Source organism: Urocampus carinirostris, chromosome 2 (assembly GCF_059441175.1).
Source record: "Urocampus carinirostris isolate Australia breed hairy pipefish chromosome 2, RoL_Ucar_1.0, whole genome shotgun sequence".
Classification (NCBI taxonomy): Eukaryota; Metazoa; Chordata; class Actinopteri; order Syngnathiformes; family Syngnathidae; genus Urocampus; species Urocampus carinirostris.
The window spans coordinates 67,170,676-67,192,042 of record NC_142350.1 but is presented as its reverse complement, the minus strand read 5'-3'; the positions used below and the strand labels follow the sequence as shown (position 1 = coordinate 67,192,042).

The following is a 21,367-nucleotide window of genomic DNA, read 5'->3' as shown; positions in this document are numbered from 1 at the left end:
TAGGGCGCACCCCCAAAAAATAGTTTTTGGTCCTATCTTTTCCATACATAAGGCACACCGGATTATAAGGCGCTACAATGGGAACGTTGACAAAACAGTCAGATAGTTCAGTCCAACTTATTACCCCCTTAACATTCCGAAAGCTTGCAAAGAAGCAAATACGTATCTCAGACATGTACGGAAACAGTGTCTGTACGATGTTACCAATCACTCAAATGCATCGTTCCAAACATCATTCGGAACGTTAAAGTCTTGGGATTCAAGAAATGCCAACCATTCCTTAGTTTCCATTTTATTTTTTGATGGCAACTGTGTGGACGGCAAAGTAAGAATTTTATTGTGCAGGGAAACGGGGTTCTTTACTTTGCAAATGACAATAAACACTTTGAATTGAATTTAGTTTAAAAATAGACTCATCGCAGAAACATCAAGATCGTTCTAAAACGAGATACCGGGAAAATATAAAGCCGCATAGCTCACCTAAGTTCTCTTGCAGCCTTCACGTTCATTAATGATAAGTAACCATGGTCTTCTTACAATCGCGAGTGTAGTAAATCCAGGAGAGTACCGTATTTTCCGCACTATAAGGCGCACCTAAAAGTCTTAATTTTTTTCAAAAGCTGACCATGCGCCTTATAATACAGTGCGCCTTATTTATGGATCAATTTTAAATCGCAGTCTTCAAACTAACTTGCAGCCGCCGACTAGATGTTCCCCCGAACGCCAAGTAGTCCGCGGTGTATGCTGGGATTTATTTACCGGCGTTTCATTGGCTAACCAACGTGTCAATCATCATTTGAATCGATCACTATTGGCTAAAGTTATTCGGAGGTCAAGGGGCGGATCCTTTTTATCATTTACAGGCTGGCATTGGCTTAAACTGTAAAACAAAGCCTGCAATTGGCCGAAAAAGACGTGTCAATCATCAGTTGAATTGATCACTATTGGCTAAAGTTATTCGGAGGTCAAGGGGCGGATCCTTTTTATCATTTACAGGCTGGCATTGGCTGAAGCGACAAAACAAAGCCTGCAATTGGCCGAAAAAGATGAATGCGTATAGCACGTGGTTTGACGGCATACAGAAAGCATTTTTTTACTATTCTGTATTTGTAAATATTTGATTCTCCTGGATTTACTAAACTCACGGATATAAGAGGACCATGGCTGCACATTATTATTGAACACAACGACTTCGGTGAGCTACCCTGGCTATATATTTTCCCAGTATCTTGTTTCAGACTGAACTCGATGTTTCTGTGATAAGCGGTGCAGATAATGGATGGAATGGAGTGTCTATTTTTAAATTCAACTCAATTCCAAGTGTTTCTTGTCATATGCACAGTAAAGTTGCGAGCGAAAAAGAAAATAGAAACTAAGGAATGGTTGGCATTTCTTGAATCCCAAGACTTTAACCTTCCGAATGATATTTGAAACGATGAATTTGAGTGACATCGTACGGACGCCGCATACGCACGTGTCTACGACACGTATCTGCTTCTTTGCAAGATTTAGGAATGTTAAGGGGGTAATAAGTTTGACTGAATCATCTGACTGTTTTGTCGACGTTCCCATTGTAGCGCCTTATCATCCGGTGCGCCTTATCTAAGGAAGCTATAGGACGAAAAACTATTTTTGGGGGGTGCGTCCTATAACCCGGTGCGCCCTATAGTGCGGAAAATACGGTAAAATATTTACAAATACAGAATGGTAAAAACTGTTTTCTCTATGCCGTAGTGCAACCCAACGTGTGATTCACGTTCATCTTTTTCGGCCAATTGCAGGCTTTGTTTCGCCCCTTTAGCCTATGCCAGCCTGTAAATGATAAAAAGCATCCGCCCCCTTTACCTCCGAATAACTTTAGCCAATAGTGATCGATTCAACTGATGATTGACACATTTTTTTTCGGCCAATTGCAGGCTTTGTTTTGCCCCTTTAGCCTATGCGAGCCTGTAAATAATAAAAAGGATCCGCCCCCTTTACCTCCAAGTAACTTTAGCCAATAGTGACTGATTCAATTGATGATTGACACATTGGTCAGGAAACGAAAAGCCGGTATATAAATCCCAGCATACACCGCGGACGACTTCGCCTTCGGGGGAAAATCGAGTCGGCGGCTGCTGCATTAGTTGCAAGACTTTGCGACTTAATATTGATCCATATATAAGGCGCACTGTATTATAAGGCGCATGGTCAGCTTTTGAAAAAATAAAGGCTTTTAGGTGCGCGTTATAGTGCGGAAAATACGGTAATTTACAAAGCTGTTGTTCATACAAAGTCCCTTTTAGTCGTTTTCTCTCCAACTCTTCTGGAAGATATGACTTTCCCCTTAGTACCGAGCAATAGAAGCAGCCTTTATTCCAAAATGTCACAGACTCCATTATTTCTCCGAATAATCTCCCGCAAAAAGTAGTTTATTAAAAAAAAAAAGAGCTATTGTTTATGTTGGCAGCTTTCACGATGGAAGACTTTTCCCCGGCCTTAAATCTCTCTCTGGGAACGCTGCAACGCGGCTTTATTGTGAGGTTAAAAATACAACTTGTGATGATGTCACCCGGGTGCGGGAATCGGGTCAAAACACTGGTGAGTGTCACGTGACCTTTTTAACACTTTTGTTAGCGTGTCGATATCTTTTTGTTATTTTTGTCTTGTTTCTTAGCCTTTAGGTAAGATTTTTTTTTTCAAATGAAATGAAATGAGGGCAGCACGGCGGCGCAGTGGTTAGCGCATGTGCGGCACAGTTCATGTCATGGGAACCTCCTGCGTGGGTTCAAATCCAGCTCCAGACTTCCTGTGCGGAGTTTGTATGTTCTCCCCGTGCTTGCGTGGGTTTCCTCCGGGCACTCCGGTTTCCTCCCACATTCCAAAAACATGCTTTTCAGGTGAATTGGCCAGTCCGAATTGTCCCTAGGTGTCTGTCCCTGTGTGCCCTACGATTGGCTGGTAACCTGTTCAGGGTGTCCCCTGCACACTGCCCAAAGATGGCTGGGATGGGCTCCAGCACCCCCGCGACCCTACTGAGGATAAGCGGTGCAGCTAATGAGATGAGATGGGCTGAAATGAACTGGATTTCTATAGCGCTTTTCAAGTCAAGACACTTCCCAAAGCGCTTTACAGTGTGCTTCACATTTCCCAATATCAGCCGTGCAGCCGTGTAAGGCGCTAACCTGCACATTGGGGGCATTATGGGTTCAGTGTCTTACCCAAGGACACTTCGACATGTAACGGAGGAGCCGGGATTCGAACTGCGATATCTTGATCCCAAGACGAGTGCTCTGAGCCACTGCCGCCACAAACTTTTTATAGCGGCCGTGCAGCCATGTAAGGCGCTAACGTGCTCATTGGGGGCATTAGGGGTTCAGTGTCTTACCCAAGGACACTTCGACATGTAACACGGAGGAGCCGGGATTCGAACAGCGATATCTTGATCCCAAGACAAGCGCTCTACCTCCTGAGCCACTGCCGCCACAAAATTTTAATAGCGGCCGTGCAGCCATGTAAGGCGCTAACGTGCTTATTGGGGGCATTAGGGGTTCAGTGTCTTACCCAAGGACACTTCGACATGTAACACGGATGAGCCAGGATTCGAACTGCGATATCTTGATCCCAAGACGAGCGCTCTACCTCCTGAGCCACTGCCGCCACAAAATTTTAATAGCGGCCGTGCAGCCATGTAAGGCGCTAACGTGCTTATTGGGGGCATTAGGGGTTCAGTGTCTTACCCAAGGACACTTCGACATGTAACACGGAGGAGCCGGGATTCGAACTGCGATGTCTTGATCCCAAGACGAGCGCTCTGCCTCCTGAGCCACTGCCGCCACTAAATTTTAATAGCGGCCGTGCAGCCATGTAAGGCGCTAACTTGCTTTGGGGCATTAGGGGTTCAGTGTCTTACCCAAGGACACTTCGACATGTAACACGGAGGAGCCGGGATCTCTTGATCCCAAGACGAGCGCTCTACCTCCTGAGCCACCGCCGCCGCAAAATTTTAATAGCGGCCGTGCAGCCATGTAAGGCGCTAACCTGCTTATTGGGGGCATTAGGGGTTCAGTGTCTTACCCAAGGACACTTCGAGATGTAACACGGAGGAGCCGGGATTCCAACTGCTATCTCTTAATCCCAAGACGAGCGCTCTACCTCCTGAGCCACTGCCGCCCCCATATATTTCTTGTGTTACATGAGCCCAAAGTATGATAAATAGGTATCTGTCATGATGTGAATCACATGAGCCCGCTCCTTTGGCGCCAACTGCCTCGGACTCTGATTGGCTTCCCTGTCCCTATTTAAACCCACTCCTATCTGTCCTCTGTGTCAGTCGGTCTGCAAACCTCAGTTAACACTAGGCAAGCCCTTTTGACCCTGACTCCCACCTGTTTTTTGCTCCTGTCTGTCCCCCTGCTTCAACCCGTTTTTGATCCTGACCACGTCTACTCTCCCGTCCTGGTTTTTGACCTCTTTTTGTCCCCGACGACGTCTACTCTCCTTTCCTGGCTTACGACTCGCTTCAGATCCCGACGACGTCTACTCTCCTTTCCTGGCTTACGACTCGCTTCAGACCCCAACCACGTTTTTGCTCTCCTGTCCTGGCTACTGAGCCCTTTTTCCGTCCCCGACACCGCCATCGCTCGCCACGGAAGATCCGCTTCCGCGTTCAGAGTGACTTTCCTTTAATAAACCTTGTGCGAAATGTTACGCAATTGGGTCCTGTGTCCGTTCTGGTCCTGACAGGTATCGCTATGATTATTTTTTTCCTTTTAAATGTTCATTGGCTTTACACTAATCCACACAAAATGTTCATGGTTTAGACATTTTGTGCAAAAAAACTTAAACGCCCTCTGCTAAAACTAAGTGACACGGTGTTCTAGACAATAAATGTCATCTGTTTTCATTTTTTTGACTCCTAATCGAAATAAATTTTGTCACTGATCCCTGAAATGCATTTACAACTAATTAATAACCCAAAATATGTCTTTATAAGTCACAGTCAGTGTGTCCAGTGCGTTTTTAACACCTAACTATTTAAAATGTGTTTCTTATTTGCAGTAATTAATAATAATAATAATAATAATAATTTCCTTGTATTGTCATTCTGTGTAACAATGTACACAGAACGAAATGTCGATTGCACCTGACCCGTTGTAGCGAGCCGATGCAGCCGCAGCCAACAGAGGGCGCCGCCGACCACTTTTAAAGTCTTAGGAATGACTCGGCCGGGGCGCGAACCACCGACCTCCCAGACAATGACTTCATGGTGCCAAGTTGAATCTAATGTCATGAACAGGATCAAGATCAGGACCCAAATGCGTGACGTTTCTCACACAAGCCTTTCATTTTTCGGGAAATGGGGAGTCATGCACGGTAGGCAGCAGTCTGGCTTGGAATGATAGGAATCCAGAGGCCGATGAGATCGATACCAATTGCCCGAGCAGACATCGGACGGATGGGGTTGATACCACACAGGGCGGCTTCGGCTCGTTGACGGATTGGCTTTCCTTAATTTAAGCTCAGTGCTCTCACTCACCGTTTGTCAGTACGTCAATGAACCTCTGCCCCACAAGACGTGGGTTCTGACTCGGTCCTGTTTCTTGTTGGTATTTCCTCCCCGGTATTGTTCCCGTTTATTTTGTCCTGTTTTATATCGGTTTCCAGTTTCGGTCCCGTCTATTTTTTTGTCTTGTTTAATATTGGTTTCCAGTTTCTTTCCCATCTAGTTTGTCCTGTTTATTTTCGATATGCTGTTTTGATATCAGTCCCGCCTCTCCCGTCCTGTCCGGTATCGACCCCATCCGTCCGATATCTGCTCGGGCAATTTGTGTCGATCTCGTCGGTCTCTGGCTTCCTGTCTTTCCACACCATACCGCTGCCTAACGTGCATGACTCCCCATTTCCCGTAAAATAAAAGCTTGTGTGAGAAAACCTCACGCATTTGGGTCCTGATCCTGTTCCGGTTCATGACAATCAAGGGCAGAAAGCGAGTTAAAAAACTGCTTTAATGGCTGTAATATAATTTTATGAGGGTTAAACATTTTATTTTTGCATGATATAAAAAATAAGTCACTTTCAAGTAAAAATCATGTAAAAACCGTGTTTATATATGGGCAGGGTTGGGTAGGGTTTCTTTAACTGGATTACTTTCAATGACTTTTGGATTACTCCATTCATGTCTTTTATTAGCATATTTGGTATTGGAGTCATCCAAAAGTCATTGAAAGTAATCCAGTTAAAGTAACCCTACCCAACCCTGTATATGGGAACGTACGTGCAACGTGGGAATGATTCAAAGGAGGTCTGAGTGGAACATCTGCTTCTTCTGTGTACTGTCCTAATATCTTCTCATGTCTTCTTCTTCTTCTTCTCCCCCGCAGAGTTCAACCCCAAAGGTACGTGCACGTTCACGTGCATAGAGTAGAGGCTGTAGATGCACGCACTATACATATAAACACGCACATACACATGAACTGTACTGTATAAACAGGAAGAAAGCGCAGCCTACCGTTTATGTTTCTGAAACGTGATCGCAGCCAGGAGTCCACGCACTTCCTCGCACTCTCACACTTAGTTTCTTGATGAATATTTTCGCTTTATCCTTTATGTTCAAGATGTACCCACGTGCATACAAGTCGCTTTGCTTTATCATCAGAAATGTCAAGTCAAGTCATGTGTATTTGTGACGCCCTTAATCACAAAGAGTCTCAAAGGGCTGCACAGACATAGATTATTGCAAACCACACACTATTATGACACCATCCCCTGATCTAAAACCTACATAACGGCAAGGAAAAACTCAAAACCCTCAAGTCAAGTCAAGTCCTGTTTATTTGTGACGCCCTTAATCACAAAGAGTCTCAAAGGGCTGCACAGATTAAAGACTATGGCAAACTAAGGACTATGATAACCAGTGTTCCCTCACATTCTCAGCGCACAAGAAAATCTAGCCGGCGCACAAAAATGAGGGCTCAAAATTACTTATTAAGAAACGACTTAAATCAAAGTTACAGTGCATGAAGGTCAAAATACACGGGTTCCCCTGATGCTGTGTCCTAAATGCGGTATTTTGAAGTCGAGTCGAAGAAGAACGAAGTTGAGTAAAGTTAGTAGAGTTTGTCGAGAACCGGCTTCTTTGGCTCGACTCACTAAAAGGAACCGGCTCTTTCGGGTCCTAAACGGCTCTTCGGGTTATTTTTTTTCTTTAATCCCAACATGACCGAATATTATGTAAAATTATGCACAAAATGACTTAAAGGAAGGGGGGAATAGAACAAAAAAGGAAAAAAAATACCAAAATGAAAAAGTAGTGAAAAGCTGATAAAAAAAGAAACAAAAGGAAGAGAAAAAAAGAAGGACAAATTTAGAAAAAAGAAAAGAAAGAAATGTAGGAACAAAGTAAATAGAGAACAAAAAGAAAAAAGTAACAGCTCAGAAAAAATAAACACAATGAGATGTTTTTTAAAGGAATAAAAAAAAAAAGTAGAATATAATATAATGCGACAAAATATATCAGGAAATAAAAAGAAATGGATATCTTGTGAAAGAATTGAAAGAACAAACGACGTTTGTAGGCCGTACAACCTTTGCAATAGTACATCAGTCAATTCATTCAAAAGTGAAAAAAAAATTGCATTGCCGGAAACTCAGCAAAATGTCAAGTTTTGGACATGTTTGCTAATGACTTAGTTGCCACACTTGGGATTGCCGTTGCTCACTGTTGTTTCAAGCGTTGCTCACCGACTTTGTGTGAACGCTCAGACCTGTAAGGAAAATTAGAGGGAACATTAATGATAACACCATCCCCTGATCTAAAACCTACATGAGGGCAAGGAAAAACTCAAAAACCTCAAGTCAAGTCATGTTTATTTGTGACGCCCTTAATCACATAGAGTACCAAAGGGCTGCACAGACCACAGACTTTTGCAAACTACAGACTATTATGACACCATCCCCTGATCTAAAACCTACATGAAGGCAAATAATACACAGATGTTGTCAACATAAAATATAGGTTATTCATATGCTATAGAATAGCAGTGTGTTTTAATCTTAGATTTAAACATTTCCACGGAGGTTGCATATCGAATCTCAGGGGGAAGAGCATTCCACAGCAACCGGGGCCGGGATTTAAGCCGTAGGGGCGCTACAGAATCCAGGACACTAGCCAGGGTAGCTTCAAACTCATTCATGCGTGAGCCTTTATATAAAGGAAACGACGCAACTACTTCTGAAAGAAGTTCAGAGAGCTCAAAAACTGTACGAGTGCAAATATCGCGGCTGCTAAATCCTTTCAATTTATTTTTAGGCAAAAAAAAATGTTTTGATGATTCATTCCTAATTTCATCTGACGCCTGAATATTAAACACACACACTTTAATTTTTATGTCGAAATATTCGCTTTTGATCTGTCATACAGGATTTTTCGTGACATGCTCTCGCGCACGCTATATAAGCAGAAGTCTTCCTGCTCGTCAACTCGTGTTTGTTTTAGTTGTCTCGACTTTGTGGGCTTTGATACGGAATAGGATGTGCTGTGATCTAGAGTGTCCTTAGAGGAGCTATACACACTAACACGCAGCTGCACGACGGAGTCGATGGCGGAAATGAAGAGGGGAAAAACAATTGGCGGACAGCAGGAATTTTCACTGGTGGAAGGAGAACTTCGAGTGGCTTCTGAATTAGTGTCGTGCTGTAGATCAGAAGCTAACATTGCTTACATAATTGAACACAGATTCGTTGTTAGTGTTGACCTGATCATTGTTTTCCAGCCATGTTTCCAATTACAGCGGAACCTCGGTTTTCGAACGCCTCTCAGTTCGAAAAAATCAGAGTACGACCAAAAATTTCGCTGTTTGGTCAAAAAATCAAAGTTCGAACGCCGGTAATGCGTGAGTGCGTACTTTCATGTTAGCGTCATCTTTCGTACGGAAGATTACGATGACGCGAACGTACGATTAGCCTGGGTTAGCTTTATGTTTACGTTGAACATTCAAGGTAAACATTCAGGGTGTTGGAACAGAGCCCGACTTTCAGGGTGTTGGAACGGAGCCCCCTTTCCAATGAACCGCTCACCACTTGTTGTGGAGACTCGGATGCTAAATGACTTGTAAACGACCTGATTTTTTTATTTTTACACGTTCATGTTAGCGTAATCTTTCGTACGGAAGATTACGATAACACGAACGTACGATTAGCCTGGATTAGCTTTACGTTAAACATTCAAGGTAAACATTGAGGGTGTTGGAACGGATTAAAACGATTTACATTACTTTTAACGGGAAAAATGATTTCGGTGATCGAACAAATCGGTTTTCGAACAGGGTTCTGGAACGGATTATGGTCGAGAACCGAGGTTGCACTGTAGTGGGATTTTTTACCCAGACGGTAAATGGACAACATTTATATAGCGCTTTAACCAGACACTCAGGACCTCCAAAGCTCTTTACAATGCACTTCACACTTTATCCACTCATGCACGTGCTCACACCCAGATAGGCTACTTCGGCATTTCATTTGAAGGAGCCAGGAATTGAACCTACAGCCGTTTTGGTCCCAAGTCATGTTTATTTGTTTGGCCCTTAATCACAAAGAGTCTCGATGGGCTGCACAGATTATTGCAAACCACAGACGATTATGACGCCATCCCCTGATCTAAAACCTACATGAGGGCAAGGAAAAACTCAAAAACTTCAGCATTAAGAAAATGAACAAACCTTGAGAAAGGACCGCACATGAGGTCATCCCACTGAGGTTGCAGATCAAATCTCAGGGGTAAGAGCATTCCACAGCACCGGGGCCCGAATAGAGAACACTCTCGAACCTGTGGATTCCTTCTTGGCTCTTGGGATCACGAGTAGACCAGCGTTTTCAGAGCGAAGGCTCCGGACCGGAACATAGGGGGAGATTAAATCTGAAAGATACGAGGGAGCAAGTCCATGCTTGATTTTGTATACTACCAACAGAACCTTAAAATCACATCTTAAGCTAACAGGGAGCCAATGCAGGTTAGCTAAAATCGGGGTCATCAAACATTCTTGTCTTGGTTAAAAGCCTCGCTGCAGCATTTTGTACTCGCTGCAGGTTTTTGATTTTGATTTTGAGACCGGAGAGTAGTGCATTACAGTCATCGAGACGGGCGGTAACGCGTGAGTTATGATCTCTGCATCCAACTGAGACAGCAAAGGGCGAATTTTAGCAATGTTGCCAAGATGGAAAAAAGCTGTTCTAGTTAAAAAACATTGTGTATTACTAAGCACCTCCTAGTGGTAAAAAATAGAAAAAACAATTTTCAATTGTATGATAAGCAAAATCTCATACAAACGTGCATTTATTGAGAAATTTGTATTCATTTTACATAAAATGAGGCTCATCTGGCTCAGTGGTTTTCAAATAGTGGGGCGGGCACGTTTGACATCTGGAGTTTTTTTTTTACTGTCCTAGAACAGTGTGCAATTGAACCTCCACTACGTTAGGGGGCACCAAGATCAACAAACATGGTGTTAAATCTGAAACTGTCCTCTTACTTGATGTTGCAGAGATATTTAGCCTTGTGCCGGATGGTTGTAATACATGGCCCACGTGCTGAACTCAAGGCCGCAGTGCAGGTCCGCACGGCCACTTATCGTGACCGTCTGGCACGTTGAGCCAGCGAGGCAGGAGAAAAGAGGACGAGCTATTGATCAGCTCCTCTTTTTATATGGACCAGGGACGCTTGACCAGATCATGCCTCTTTGGGTGTGGTTTTAGAGACCATCATTTTCTGAGACCATCAGGATTGGATGATGGTGTTTGAAGTTGCCAAACTTGTTAGAAAGCAAAAAAAAGGAAAAAATAATAATTGCATAATAGATAGATAGATAGATAGATAGATAGATAGATAGATAGATAGATAGATAGATAGATAGATAGATAGATAGATAGATAGATAGATAGATAGATGGATGGATGGATGGATGGATGGATGGATGGATGGATGGATGGATGGATGGATGGATGGATGGATGGATGGATGGATGGATGGATGGATGGATGGATGGATGGATGGATGGATGGATGGATGGATGGATGGATGGATGGATGGATGGATAGATAGATAGATAGATAGATAGATAGATAGATAGATAGATAGATAGATAGATAGATAGATAGATAGATAGATAGATAGATAGATAGATAGATAGATAGATAGATAGATAGATAGATAGATAGATAGATAGATAGATAGATAGATAGATAGATACTTTATTCATCCCCGTAGGGAAATTCACACTTCCAGCAGTCTACCCCGTTGTTTATTAACAAGATGCCCTAGGGGTGCTTGTAGCGGAGTGGATGACGTCACGCCAGTCCAAAAGTTCGACATTCCTGTGGCAGATGGAAAACTTTTCTTTGTGAAAATCCAGGGATACACCACCTCGTGTTAGCAAGTCCGCCTCCTCTCCGATTACCCCCGGCTTTTGTGTCTCTGTTTAGCGGCGTTGAAGCCGGATTGCTCCGGGCAGCTCCGGGTGGCTACTCGTTAGCGTCCAGAATGCTAAACGTGAGCCACGTTTCCGCAAAACACAGCAACTGCGCTCCCTGTGCGCTTCGATGTTTTCCACCAGCACTCGATGATCTTATTTGGTCGTGAGTTCGCATTTACCATGATTACGGATGGTACCGAAGACTTATAACGCCGCTAGCCGCTTCGCTAGCTCCGGCTCTTCTTCCACGATAGGCCCCTTCATCACGCCGGCACGAGAATTCTTCAGGGCAAGGAGTTGAAATTCCTTGAATACACGCATTTTTTGTGCGCTAAAACCCATGTCCCATAGGATAGAAGTAATCCATAGTGTAGTTGTCAAAACGGGAAGAAAAAACACCGAAGAGCAGACAATAAAACAATAGGGCAGCTGCTGGAAAAGGCAGCTACCCGTGGCAGCGCCGCTTTATAATGTTCGGTACTTGAGAATATCCATCCAATCGACATTATTACGTCCGGTCAGAAGATTATTATATCAATACATAATAACATTTAAAACTTCATGCTATCCGATTTCATTATGGTACATGGCGAATTGGTGCGTTCGGGAACTGTCCAAAAGGGGACGCTGTCGTTCCCTTCATTTCAAAGCGAGCCACCCGAAACAAGTATGGTGGAAGTAATTTTTGTGCTGGGCTTATTTGCTCTACATACTCTAAATAAATATTACAAAAACACTAGTACAAAATACTGTAAACTTACAAAACTTAATATTGAATTTAGTGCTTGAAAACAGGGAACTAATGTCTTATCTTGCTGTAATAATAGTCTGTAGTCTGCGTCACAAATATCACGACTTGTCAACTTGGTCTTAAATTGGATTTCAAAAGGCATTAAAAAAGGTCTTAAAAAGTCTTGAATTTACCTTGCACCTTACTTTTGCACCCTAACCTGAGAAATGTTCTGAAATACATAACAGCTTGACTGAAAAATGTCCAAATATTTGAGCTCCTATAATTCATCTTGATTGCTGTTTTGTACTCCTGCAGCTTCTCCCCTGCTCTGCTTTTCCTCTTTTTCTCCACCCAAGATTGAGTTTCCATTTTCGTTTTTTTTCTACCCAAGAAACGCTTGTCACAGGAAACCCAAAGATTCTTTGCTTTGGCCCGGAACAGCGGCCTTCATGCTGAGGGCACCTGCTGGCTGGGCGGTGGCGGTAGGGGGAAAGAGGGGGGCGGCTGCAGCCGTCGGCAAAAACATCCAAAAATCACCCGACAGTAGCTGAGAGGGCTTATACAGTGGAACCTCGGTTCTCGACCATAATCCGTTCCAGAACCCTGTTCGAAAACCGATTTGTTCGATCACCGAAATCGTTTTTCCCATTAAAAATAATATAAATCGTTTTAATCCGTTCCAACACCCTGAATGTTCACCTTGAATGTTTAACGTAAAGCTAACCCAGGCTAATCGTACGTTCGCGTTATCGTAATCTTCCGTACGAAAGATTACGCTAACATGACTTGTAAAAATAAAAAAAATCAGGTCGTACAAGTCATTTAGCACCCGGGTCAGCACAAGTGGTGAGCGGTTCATTGGAAAGAGGGCTCCGTTCCAACACCCTCAATGTTGGGCTCCGTTCCAACACCCTGAATGTTTAACGTAAACTTAAAGCTAACCCAGGCTAATCGTACAGTCATGTTATCGTAATCTTATGAATAGGATTTCTTACCTTTGTGGTGGTCAGCAGAAGGCGCTCACACACCTCCTTCATATTTGGCGATTATTTCTTTCTTAAATGCGATAGTTGTGCGCACTACTTTTCTTTTTTCACCTGTTTTCAACTTTGCCACTTGCACTGACTTTCTTGGGAGGCATAATTAGGGGCTAAAACACCCGTACGCCGCTCAGCATCGCACCTTAGCGTACGCACTCACGCAATACCGGCGTTCGAACTCCGATTTTTTGACCGAACAGTGAAGCAAGATTTTCTCGAAATTTTTGGTCGGACACCGATTTGTTCGAACTGAGAGGCGTTCGAAAACCGAGGTTCCACTGTAGTTGAAAACGTTCTCTTTGTGGCTGCAGTTTGCCTTTTTTATTCCAAACTACTAAAATTATTTCCATGCCTTTGAGATCATGGAGAGCTTGTTTAACTCTCTTACATCCAACCCATTCAAACAGGAATATCTTTGACATCTTTGAACTAAATGAGTAAAAGGTAATCCTAAATTCCTAAACATGCATAATGCGAGGAAATAGTACCATATTTTATCTATCTATCTACCCTGGTCATATCCCTCGAGATGGTTGACCGACAGCAAGACAAACATACAAAATAAAGAAAATTTAAAAAAAAAAAAGATCACTAAATGTGAGAGGATGTGGAAGTAAAGCGGCTGAGTGGAAGAAAGAGGTGTATAAGTTGCACCAGCCAAAATGCATTATTAAGAAGAAAGACGCATATAAATTGTAACTGGGGTCGAAGACACGTTTTGGGGGGGAATTTTATTCGATAAAATCCAACACCAAAAACATGTATGTCACCTTGAAAGGCGTTTTAAAATAAGATATAAGATAGAGAACACGGTTTACTAACGTTACAGGAACCTGTATATATTAGACACTCTCCAATACGTTAGTAATGACGTAACATATTACGAGTTATTCAGATAAGTCTAGAATAAAGAACATGGATATCAAACTATGAGCTTCGCTCCAAATCACTTAATCCAATGAAATATTCCTCTACGATATCACTTTCACCGGTAAACATCTCCAACTCGAGAGGTCGACGATAAGCCATTTCCTCCTTCCACTTAGAAAAATGTCAACACACAAGAGAAAAAGGTTGAAATTTTCAACCAGAACAGGATCAGGACCCAAACGCTTGACGTATCTCACAAAAGCCTTTTGTTTACGGGAAATTGGGAGTCAAGCATGTTAGGCAGGAGTCTGGCGTGAGGTGATAGGAAGCCCGAGGCTGACCAGATCGATTCCAATTGCCCGAGTTGATATCGCACGGATGGGGTCGATACCGGACAGGACGGGACAGGATAGATAACGAATCAGGATATCGAAATTAAACAGGGAAAACTAGACGGGAACAAAAACTGGAGAAAATAATAAACAGGACAAAAATGGACGGAATCAAAACTGGAAACCAAATTAAACAGGACAAAATAAGGGGAACAATACCGGACAGGAAATATCAACAGGAACAGGACCGAGTCAGAAACCATGTCTTGCGGGGCAGAAGTTCGTTGAATGACAAAGTAAGAGAGAGCGGACTGCGCTTAAAAACACGGGGCCATTTGGGGGGCGGGGCCATTTGGGGGGCGGGGCCAATTGGGCGCCATGGCAAACCTGACAGAAATTAGCAACATAGGTCCAGAGCACCCTCTTGCGGTTAAGTGTGAAAATAATATGTGAAATTAGGTTCAGTCCCGGTAATAAATTCAATTCTATAATAATGTGTTATCAGTCCTACCCTCCCACCCCTTGCCAAACTATAGAAAAATACTGACTATTAGTCCGAAAAATACGCGACATGTTTTTTTGCATAAAATCCAATCAAAATTCACGTCCAAAGTCTGGTTTCGAGACCAGTTACGGCCTGTGATTAAATTTAAGTGGCCCACGGCCTTTGTCATACAATTAGTAACATGTGGCCCAGTATTGTTGACTGCAGAATAAAACACATTTGTACCCCCCAAAAAAAATCACAATTTCACCAGATAACGACAGTAATCAAGTCATGTTTATTTGTATAGCCATTAATCACAAGAAGTCTCAAAGGGCTGTACAGACAATACACAGAAATCATCAACATGAAATCTTGAAGCCTTCGCGAGGAAAATGCTGTTCTTCTATTGAATCCAAGAGTCAAGAAGAAATCCCCAGGTTTGAGAGCCCAATAAAGGAAATGACTTAAGTCAAGTCATGTTTATTTGTATAGCCAATAATCACAAGAAGTCTCAAAGGCCTGTACAGACAATACGCAGACATCAATCATCAACCTGAAATCTTGAAGCCTTCGCGAGGAAAATGCTGTTCTTCTATTAATTCCAAGAGTCAAGAAGAAATCCCCAGGTTCGAGAGCCCAATAAAGAAATGACTTAAGTCAAGTCATGTTTATTTGTATAGCCAATAATCACATGAAGTCTCAAAGGGCTGTAAAGACAATACACAGATATCAATCATCAACCTGAAATCTTGAAGCCTTCGCGAGGAAAATGCTATTCTTCTATTAATTCCAAGAGTCAAGAAGAAATCCCCAGGTTTGAGAGCCCAATAAAGGAAATGACTTAAGTCAAGTCATGTTTATTTGTATAGCCATTAATCACAAGAAGTCTCAAAGGGCTGTACAGACAATATACAGACATCACCAACCTGAAATCTTGAAGCCTTCACGAGGAAAATGCTGTTCTTCTATTGAATCCAAGAGTCAAGAAGAAATCCCCAGGTTCGAGAGCCCAATAAAGAAAATGACTTAAGTCAAGTTTAGCCCTTAATCGTACTGAAGACTGTTCAAAGAATGCCACACTGAATAATCGGTCCTAACACATTTTCTGCTTACCAAATCTGACCTGCTTCCTAAAGGTTTTGAAATTCCTGCCATAGCTGATAACACTTGAAATTTTTAAACAGTGTCATGATTACTGATGCAAGGTATCTGTGCCCGCTCCTTTAGCGCCAACTGCCTCAGACTCTGATTGGCTCCCTGTCACTATTTAAACCCCTGTCTTTCTGTCACCTGTTGTCAGTCCATCTGCGAACCTCAGCTTACGCTAGGCAAGCTTTTCAACCCTGACTCACTCCTGTTCTGGCTCCCGTCAGTTTCCCGACCCATTTTCTGATCTCGACCACGATTTTTGCTCCCCTGTCCCGGCTACTGACCAGCGATCACCGGATCGTGTCTATAATCCTTTCCCCTCTTCCCAATAAAACTAAGAGAAACACACACAAGTGGGTCCTGTCTCTGTTCTGGTCCTGACAAACAATGTTAAATTGTCTTCTGTTTTATTTGTAATTGTTACGGTCATCAACTTGAGGCAATAGCACTGAATATATCCCTGCAGTGGTGTATAACATTTGGGGTTTTCCTCCTTTAGGGGTCCCTCATGTCGTCCAGAGCCAGTTCAGTCTTCCTTTGGCCCTGGTCTGCACGGCATCCGCTCCCAGCAAGAGCAGCAACTTCAAGATTACTGTGGACACCAACCGGCCACCTGTGGACCTGGCCGCCATCTTTCCAGGTACGCATCACATTTATCAACGGGAGGTTCTAGTTTTTTTCCTGTAATCTGACAATCGGCTGCGATTGTCTTCCCCGTCTCCTTTTGTTGGCGATAGGCTATCAGAACCTGCATGCTGGCTTTTTTCAACCTTTTGTATTTTTTCTTGCATTTGTGTACGTCTGCAGAGTTTGCCGGCGGGTCGGAAGATAACGAGGGGAACAGTTCGGCTATCCGATTCTTGCCGGGCGGCGTGGTGACCGTGTTCGCCTCCAAGACATCCCGTAAGAAGTCTTTCGTTGAATACTGTAATTTCTGGACTATCAGCCGCACCTGACCCTAGGCCGCACCCCATTATCTGTACTGCTTATCCTCAGTAGGGTTGCGGGGGTGCTGGAGCCCATCCCAGCCATCTTCGGGCAGTGGGCAGGGGACACCCTGAACTGGTTGCCAGCCAGTCGCAGGGCACACAGGAACCGACAATTCGCTCATTCACACCTAGGGACAATTTGGACCGGCCAATTAACCTGACATGCATGTTTTTGGAATGTGGGAGGAAACCCACGCAAGCACGGGGAGAACCTGCAAAATCCGCACAGGCAGGTTGGTAGCTGGATTTGAACCCATGACCTCAGAACTGTGCCGCACACGCGCTAACCACTGCGCCGCCGTGCTGCCCTAGGCCGCACCCAATTCATTTGAATGGAAAAAACATGTTGTACATATATAGGCCGCACCTGAATATAAGCCACATGTGCCCATGTACAACATTGAAACCCCTTAGCCATTTTCTCTCAGCTTTCCAAAAACCTGGGTTTGTACAGGTGCTTGAATTCTTCAAAAATGCTTGAATTTTAATTTTGTGTTTCCAAGGTCAGAAAAATGCTTGGATTTTGGGTGAAGTTCTTTAAAATTCTTGAAATTATTTCTACTGATGACCATGCTTTTAAATGAATGTTTGTTTGTTTTTTAAGTATGAGAGTCAGGGTCGAAAAGCTTGCCTAGCGTAAGCTGAGGTTCGCAGACGGACTGACAACCGGTGACATGAAGATGGGGGTATGAAAAGTGACAGGTAGCCAATCGGCGTCCGAGGCAATTGCCGCCATAGGAACCGGCTAAGGTGCCTCGCATCAGTAATCATGACCGAAAAGAAGGAAAAAGTCGCAAAAAACACCAAAAACTTGACCATGGCCAACCCAAATACCCAAACACCCAACAGGGTAAGCACCTCGGCACCCAAATCGGTGATGTTTTCGTCCCTCCGGATGAAACGGGACACAAGAAAGCGGCCGTGTCACTTAGGGTGGTCCTGTGGTGAGGGGCCCTCCCCCCCTGAGAGGTGGGAGAATTCTCCCACCGTGGTCCGCTGCGTCTCGTAACCAGCGACTAAAGTGGAGGGAGCGAGGGAACTGGGGATCCTCTCTTCTCTATCCCTACTCCATAAGGGACAGCAAGGCTAAGAAATGGTGGCGGGAGACTGAAAGATCTCGCAAACCCTAGATATAGAATCACCAAATATGAGAGGATGTGGAAGTAAAGCGACTGAGTGGAAAAAAGAGGAGAATGGAGGAATGATGACTAAAAGGAAGGTTGAGTGGAAACTAATTCGTTTTACAATATAGTATTTCAGTTACTAACTCAGTTACTTTTTTGAAAAAGCATTAAGGAACTGTAACCAATATCTTTTTTAAAAGTAATGTGCCCAACACTGTTGACCGGTGTAAATACAGTGGAACCTCGGTTTTCGAACGCCTCTCAGTTCGAACAAATCGGTATCCGACTAAAAATTTCGAGAAATTCTTGCTTCGCTCTTTGGTCAAAAAATCGGAGTTCGAACGCCGGTAACGCGTGAGTGCGTACGCTAGGGTGCCATGCTGAGCGGCGTACGGGTGTTTTAGCCCAAAGTTGCTACAGGTGAAAAAAGAAAAGTAGTGCGTACAACTATTGCATTTAAGAAAGAAATAATAGCCAAATATGAAGGAGGTGTGCGAGCGCCTTCTGCTGACCAGAAATCCTATTCAAAAGATTGCGATAACGCGAACCTACGATTAGCCTGGGTTAGCTTTAAGTTTACGTTAAACATTCAGGGTGTTGGAACGGAGCCCTACATTGAGGGTGTTGCAACGGAGCCCCCTTTCCAATGAACCGCTCACCACTTGTTGTGGAGACCCGGGTGCTAAATGACTTGTAAACGACCTGATTTTTTTCTTTTTACACGTTCATGTTAGCGTAATCTTTCGTACTGAAGATTACGATAACGCGAACGTACGATTAGCCTGGGTTAGCTTTATGTTTACGTTAAACATTCAAGGTAAACATTCAGGGTGTTGGAACGGAGCCCAACATTCAGGGTGTTGGAACGGAGCCCCCTTTCCAATGAACCGCTCACCACTTGTTGTGGAGACCCGGGTGCTAAATGACTTGTAAACGACCTGATTTTTTTTATTTTTACACGTTCATGTTAGCGTAATCTAACGATAACGCGGACGTACGATTAGCCTGGGTTAGCTTAATGTTTATGTTAAACATCCAAGGTAAACATTCGGGGTGTTGGAACGGATTAAAACGATTTACATTGTTTTTAATGGGAAAAATGATTTCGGTGATCGAACAGATCGGTTTTCGAACAGGGTTCTGGAACCGATTATGGTCGAGAACCGAGGTTCCACTGTCGATATGTATTTCTCCCAGCATAAATGTCGGTGTGTATTTTCCGTGCTTTCTCCAGAGCGCTATCGCATCCAAAGCGATGCCTTCGAGGACATGTGGCTCGTAGCCAAGGAGCTGATTCACAGAGTCGACATTCACTTCGCCAAACTCGGAGTGGACGACTTCAAGAAGAGCTTCAGTGGGACGCTGCCCCTCAAGGACTACTTCCAGTCCGTGGACCAGCACTTCCAGGTAAGCGAGTCCTTGACTCCCATCAGGTCTAATCAGAAATGGCAGCGCGGTGCCCCTCGTGATTTATGCGCCTGCCTTACCGACGAGAAGTCCTGGATTTGATCCTTCCTGTTTGGAGTTTCTGTTATGTTGGTTTTTCCGTACCTAGGATGCATTTTGGGAATCGGAGCGTTCGGATGGACATAAATGTGCGTTTGTTTTTGTGTCAGCTTCGCGTCAGCGCTCAGAAATATCAAGATCTCCTGTCCGAGCGTGCTGCACAGTTTCGGGCCATTCAGCGCCGCCTACTGACCCGCTTTAAAGACAAAACTCCAGCGCCGCTGCAGAACCTCGACACCTTGCTGGACGCGACCTACACGCAGGTGGACCACGCACACACAATCACACATACGATGCTTTGAGATGCAAAATGATTTAAACGAAAGTAGGGATGCAACTTTACACCTATCCTATTCTCATGACTTAAATTTTTGATGAAACGGTGCCAATAAGATAGATAGATAGATAGATGGATAGATAGATGGATAGATAGATGGATGTCTAGATAGATAGATAGATGGATGTGTAGATAGATAAATGTTTAGATAGATAGATGTTTAGATAGATGGATAGATAGATGGATGTCTAGATAGATAGATAGATAGATAGATAGATAGATAGATAGATAGATAGATAGATAGATAGATAGATAGATAGATAGATAGATAGATAGATAGATAGATAGATAGATAGATAGATAGATAGATAGATAGATAGATAGATAGATAGATAGATAGATAGATAGATAGATAGATGTCTATATAGATGTTTAGATGTCTAGATGTCTAGATAGATGTCTAGATAGATGGATAGATGTCTAGATAGATAGATGATGTCTAGATAGATATATGGATGTCTAGATAGATAGATGTCTAGATAGATAGATAGATGTCTAGATAGATAGATAGATGTCTAGATAAATAGATAGATTTCTAAATAGATAGTTATATAGATAGTGAGATGGATAGATAGATGTCTAAATAGATAGTTATATAGATAGTGAGATAGATAAATAGATAGATAGATAGCTAGATAGCTAGATAGATAGATAGATAGATAGATAGATAGATAGATAGATAGATAGATAGATAGATAGATAGATAGATAGATAGATAGATAGATAGATAGATAGATAGATAGATAGATAGATAGGGGATGCTGGAACCTATCCCTGTCAGGACCAGAACGGAAACAGGACCCAATTGCATTACGTTTCTCACAAGTTTTATTGGAGGAAAGAAAAAGGGCTCCGCCCACAATCCGGTGTTCGCTGGACGCGGGAAGCAAGTCGCTCTCGTACTCGGATTGTGATCTGAACACGGAAGTGGATCTTCCGTAGCGAGCGATGGCGGTGTCAGGGACGGAAAATCGGGTCGGTAGCTGGTGCTGGGAGAGCAAGGCGTGGTCAAAGTCGGAAGTGAGTCGTAAGCCAGAACCGGAGAGTAGATGTAGTCGGGGACAAAAACGAGTCGAAGTCAGAGACAGATGGGAGGAAAAAAACAGGACATGTGGGAGGGTCAAAAAAGGCTTGCTTAGTGTTCACTGAGGTTCGCAGATGGACTGACAAAAGGGCACAGACAGGACTGGGTTCAAATACTGACAGGGAGCTAATCAAAACCCCAATCCCAGCTATTATTGGGCAGTGGGCCAGGGACACCCTGAACTGGTTGCCAGCCATTCGCCGGGCACACAAGGACAGACATCTCCCTCACTCATTCACACCTAGGGACAATTCTAACCGGCCAATTAA

General features: G+C 43.4%; 1 protein-coding gene across 2 annotated transcripts in view; it reads left to right on the top strand.

Moving 5' to 3' along the window:
- bbs9 (Bardet-Biedl syndrome 9) overlaps positions 1-21,367 on the top strand; it is a 266,939-nt gene that overhangs the window by 77,211 nt on the left and 168,361 nt on the right. Inside the window, exons 15-19 of one of the 2 annotated variants that reach the window (XM_088327565.1) lie at positions 6,363-6,377; positions 16,558-16,698; positions 16,866-16,961; positions 19,406-19,578; positions 19,788-19,940. In XM_088327565.1, the coding sequence (XP_088183691.1) occupies positions 6,363-6,377; positions 16,558-16,698; positions 16,866-16,961; positions 19,406-19,578; positions 19,788-19,940 (578 nt within the window). The remainder of the gene's footprint in view (positions 1-6,362; positions 6,378-16,557; positions 16,699-16,865; positions 16,962-19,405; positions 19,579-19,787; positions 19,941-21,367) is intronic. The other variant, XM_088327566.1, reaches the window with a different exon arrangement.